Below are 5551 nucleotides of genomic sequence, written 5' to 3'. Positions count from 1 at the left end.
ACATTAACAAGAGTTTGGAATAAGTTGATTCCAACCCTCATGAATGACTTTGAGGGTTCCAAGACTTCAGTGGAGGAATCTCTGCAGGTGGGGCGAAAATAATAAGAGAACTAGAATTAGAAGTGAAGCCTAAAGATGTGACTGAATTTCTGCAATCTCATGATAAAACTTGAGTAGATGAGGAGTTGCTCCTTATAGATGGGCAAAGAAAGTGGTTTTTTGAGATGGAATCAACTCTCCAGGTGAAGATGCTGTCAGCATTGTTGAATTGACAACAAAGGATTTAGAATATCATATAAACTTAGTTGATAAAGCAGTGGCAGTAATTGAGAGGATTGATTCCAATTTTGAAAGAAGGTTCCCTGTGGGTAAAATGCTATCAAACAGCATCATATGCTACAGAGAAATCTTTTGTAAAATGATGAATCAATGGATGCAGAAAACTTTATTGTTGTCTTAAGAAATTGCACAACTACCGCAACCTACAGCAACTACCATCCTCATTAGTCAGCAGGCATCATCGAGGCAAGCTCCTCCACTAGCAAAAAGATGAGGACTTGCTAAAGGCTCACAGATGATTATTAGCATATTTTAGCAATAAAGTATTTTTAATTAAGGTATGTGCATTGTTTTTTAGACAATGCTATTGTAAACATAATAGACTACAGTATAGTGTAAACATGACTTTTATGTGCACCAGGAAACCAAAAAAATATGTGAATCACTTTATTGTGATATTTGCTTTATTGCAGCACTCTGGAACCAAACCACAAATCTCTGAGGTATGCCTGTAATTTGCATTGATATTTAGACCCAAGATATGCAAAGTTCTGGTGTTTTCCCACGTGAGTCTCCTAAAGCTCATATTCTGTCATTTTTGAATCGCCCCAAACCCTTTATAATAATAAATTATTTGTGACTTGTCTTAAACTTCTTTAAGTGTTAACGTTAACAGTTTTAGAAATTAATGTATATAGGGAATTCCATCAACTTCCTTTTCACAAATATTAACTGAGCACCTACTGAGTGCCAAGCCATAGAGACACAGAAGTGTACCTGAAGTTCTAGTGATGGGAAACACAAAATAGACAGATAAACAATGATTGTTCATGTAGGCATAGTGCAATAAGGACAAATAAAGGAACATGAGGGTCTATCAGCTCTTAAGGGTCCCAGAAGCTGTCTCTGAGCAAGAGACATTTGAACTGAGACTGTGCGGAGATAAACAGCTAGAATTATGCAATGAGAATTATCCCACATTAGCTATCAGTGAGCTAAGACTTCATCTGCGTGGGTATGGCTCTACCAGATTTAAACTCTCCATAAAGTTGGTAGTATCTTCTTCCCTCTCCTGCTTAAGAAAAAGGGTCTGCAACTATTCACAGGTCACAAGTTTGCCCATTATTGGGCATCTGGCATTCTCATTTACTGTTACAATCCGATGGCACCTAAGTTGACCGCCTGGAGCCCAAGCAATTTTTTTTTCTTTTTGTATAAGGTTGCCTCATGCTTGCCTCATTGTATTAGTCAGGGTTCTCTAGGGGGCAGAACTAATAGGATATATATGATATCTATATATATGATATCTATATCATATATATATATAATATATGTATATCCTATTATATATAAAGGGGAGTTTATTAACTCACATGATCACAAGGTCCCACAATAGGCCATCTGCGAGCTGAAGAGCAAGGAGAGCCAGTCTGAGTCCCAAAACTGAAGAACTTGGACTTTGATGTTGGACGTCAGGAAGCATCCAGCATGGGAGAAAGATGTAGGCTGGGAGGCCAGGTCTGTCTAGAGTTTCTTCTGCCTGCTTTATATTCTAGCTGCGCTGGCAGCTGATTAGATGGTGTCCACCCAGATCAAGGGTGGGTCTGCCTCTCCCAGCTCACTGACTCAAATGTTAATCTCCTTTGTCCAAACACCCTCACAGACACACCCAGGATCAATAATTTGCATCCTTCAGTCCAATCAAGTTGACACTCAGTATTGGCCATCACACTCATAAAAACTAGAATACCATCCCTCAGCAGGAGCACAGTGCTCAGGATCAGGGAACCCATATACCTGCTGCTTTCCTGCCACTGAAGTCCAGCCTGCACCAAGTGATACACAGGTATTCACCTACATCCTAGTGACTCCACAGACTTACAGAGAAAGTAAATCATGCAAATATCTGAAGAAAGAGCATTCTAAGGAGAGAGAATAGTCAGAATAAAGCCTGTTGGTATGTTTAAGAAAGAGTAGGAAAGCCATTGTTTGTGGAGCACAGTGGGGAATGGGGAGAGGAGCAGGAAATAAGCGCAGAAAAGCCAGTAGGGCCATAGTAGGAACTTTGGATTTTGTTCCATGTAGAATGGGAAACCACTGGAAAATTGAGAGCAATGCTGCTCACATTGTATTACTATTTTCTAAAGGCTGCTTCTGTCTGTTAAGTGGTGAGTAACTTGGGAGTGACACTAATAAAAAGAGAGAAAACATTTAAAGATTTATGATAATCCAGGCAGGAGATGGAAGCACTGACCAATTATAGTCCATACATAAAGTATGGATAAATTTTGTGATTGAAAAATTCAAGGATCCCATTTATTATTTTTTAGAAACAACTGATCAATAAGCCTTATCTTTGTTTATTACTTTTCTCACTAGACAATCTACACAATAGCGAAATATCTATGAACTCAATCTCTCATTAAAACTGAACAATAACATCACAGAAGATACTTATCTTCATTTTTACAAGTTCAAAATGATAAAGCAGTAGGCTAAAATCATACTTCTATTAAGCCCTTTCCACTGCATTAAACTGCTTCTTATTAATATCCTGGAATAATTTTTGTTTGTTTTCATTTGTTTGTGTGTTTATTTTAGGCACTGTGAGAAGTATAAAGAAGCATAACATACTGTTGTTCTAGTCATAAGTCTGTAAATAAGAGTACCGGGTATTATGTGAGCAAACATTCAATAAATGTTTTAGAAAACTTCTAAGTGCCTATTGATCCCAAATATTGAGACTATGAGGTAACAGTTATTTTTGCCATTTGAATTCTATATATTTTAAAAAATATAATAGAAAGTCAAAGTCAAAAACAAAATACTGTTTACAACACATGTGACAGAAAAATAAGTAATTCCTAACTGCATAAAGAGCTTTTCCAAATCAATGGGAAAAAGATGAACAGCCTCATTTCAATAATTGGCAATAGACCTGGACAGGAAATAGAAGAAATCAAAAGGAACAACAGATATGTGGGTGTATATTCGACCTGCATGATAATAAAAGAAATGTAAAGAGTAATGAGATATTATTTTTTACAAATCAAATTAGGAATGTTTCATAATGGAGATACCCAGTGCTGGCAGGTGTTTAGAGAAAATACTCATATGATACTGTGTTTTTTAAAGTATACTTATTTAAAGCCTTAGAAGTATATGCCCTTTGGCATAGATCTGTGTCTATGAATCAGTTCTATGAAAACGATTATCGATGGGTGTAATGATTTGGTTTCAAAGATTTACACAAAAATGTGTGTTGTGTCTGGGTCCCAGTAGGAAACAGATCATACACTCAAACCAGGATGGCTTTAGTTTAAAAGGAATAATTACAAAAATATAAGCTGAGATTAAGAGAACTGCAAGCTATGGTGCAGGAATCATGGGCTAGCAGCCACAAGGTTGGTAGGAGCACTAGGTCTGAAGAGAGGAGAGGAGTGGAATGTTACCGAAACCGTAAAAAGGAAGCATTCTGCAGCTCGGGCCATCTTGAGAAAAGTAGTGACTTTTGGCCAAGAGACACAGGTAGCCTGAGTCAACATTTCAGGGAGGGAACCTCCTCCTGCCAGGGCTACCCATTGGCCCAAACCACCCAGAATCGTAAGACATAGGCACTGCTTTTCTTAGAGACAGGATCTCTGTCCATCACTCTGGAATACAATGGAGGAATCATAGCTCATTGCTGGAACTTTTGGGCTCAAGCAATTCTCCTGCCTCAGCTTCCCAAGTAGCTAGAACTACAGGTGTGCACCACAACGCCCGGTTAATTTTTTTTTTTATTATTTTTTATTTTGGTAGATAGGGTCTGGCCATGTTGTCCAGGCTGGTCTGGAGCTCCTGGCTTCAAGTGATCTTCTTACCTGGGCCTCCCAAAGTATAAGATTGTAAGTGTGAGCCACTATGCCTGGCCTCATGGGCACTGTTGATAGAGTAAGTCCACAGAGATCAATTTTCTGGGGTTGAGAAGGATGGTGAGGATATAGGTGCCGAAGAAACATCTCCAGCAGAGCAGCAACATTCAAATTAATAAAAATTTGGAAACCAAATTAATGTTCAACAATATAGGACAAGTTAAATAAACTCTTGTATATCTACATAACGAAATACCATTAGACATTTCAGATGTTGGTGTAGAGATAGAAGTATTGGCCTGTAAAGATATCTGCGTTATTGGGTGGTCGGTGGGTGGGATGGAGGCGACCTTGGAGCAGCACTTGGAAGACACAATGAAGAATCCCTCCATTGTTGGAGTCCTGTGCACAGATTCACAAGGACTTAATCTGGGTTGCCGTGGGACCCTGTCAGATGAGCATGCTGGAGTGATATCTGTTCTAGCCCAGCAAGCAGCTAAGCTAACCTCTGACCCCACTGATATTCCTGTGGTGTGTCTAGAATCAGATAATGGGAACATTATGATCCAGAAACATGATGGCATCACAGTGGCAGTGCACAAAATGGCCTCTTGACACCTCATATCTGTTCTTCAGCATCCTGTTACAGGAACTCGATCCTACCTATGTTAATTACCTTTAGAACTACTAAAGTTCCAGTAGTTAGGCCATTCATTTAATGTGCATTGGGCACTTTTCTTTTTATTTAAGAGTCAATGGCTTTCTAATGCTCTATGGACCGACTATCAAGATATTAGTAAGAAAGGATCATGTTTTGAAGCAGCAGGTCCAGGTCACTTTGTATATAGAATTTTGCTATATTCAATAAATCTGTTTGGAGGAAAAAAAAAAAGATATCTGCGTTATTTTGTCAATTGAAAAAAATGTTTAAGAGATTAGAAAGGTTGATCACAATCAATCTTTGTTTTAAAAACAAAATAAAACTTCTCGTGTGTGTATATGGAAGCTTTTTGTATAGAGATAAAATATTTGGCCACCTTTAGTTTTGCTAGCTAAGATTTTGAGATAACAAATTTATATTGATAGAGTATTTTTAAAAATCCATCATCTTTTTATATATTCCTGATTTAGTTCAACCTGATTAAACGAAATAACATAGCAATAATGATTGCTCCTCATTCCCATAGACCATGTGGATGAATCCAGACGTGATGCAGAGAGAACTGTTTATGCTACATCCTCTCAGAGTATGGATAGAAGACCTGGCTCAGAAACTGTGCCCTACAGCACAGAGATCATTGGTGAAGAGGCCAGGCAGTTGCACAGTCATTTTGCTTAGACTTGCAAAAGCAATACAGGAGAGAATGCAAGTGCAAAAGACATTAAATTTCAAGTCATTAAAGATTGGTTCCAAGATT

At 38.2% G+C, this 5551-nt stretch overlaps 2 protein-coding genes across 2 annotated transcripts in view; both read left to right on the top strand.

Moving 5' to 3' along the window:
- The window catches only part of LOC105534930 (chromosome unknown open reading frame, human C1orf87), a 93592-nt gene that overhangs the window by 14295 nt on the left and 73746 nt on the right, over window positions 1–5551 (top strand). The window lies entirely within an intron of this gene.
- LOC105534936 (ragulator complex protein LAMTOR5) lies at window positions 3497–5025 on the top strand. The gene is made up of 2 exons (XM_011973875.1): window positions 3497–3557; window positions 4441–5025. The coding sequence occupies exons 1-2, from the start codon at window positions 3497–3499 to the stop codon at window positions 4746–4748; spliced, it is 369 nt and encodes a 122-aa protein (XP_011829265.1). The 3' UTR covers window positions 4749–5025.

Source organism: Mandrillus leucophaeus, unplaced genomic scaffold (assembly GCF_000951045.1).
Source record: "Mandrillus leucophaeus isolate KB7577 unplaced genomic scaffold, Mleu.le_1.0 Scaffold14, whole genome shotgun sequence".
Taxonomy (NCBI): domain Eukaryota; kingdom Metazoa; phylum Chordata; class Mammalia; order Primates; family Cercopithecidae; genus Mandrillus; species Mandrillus leucophaeus.
The sequence above is the reverse complement of the archived record's forward strand: the minus strand, read 5'-3'. Positions and strand labels throughout refer to the sequence as shown.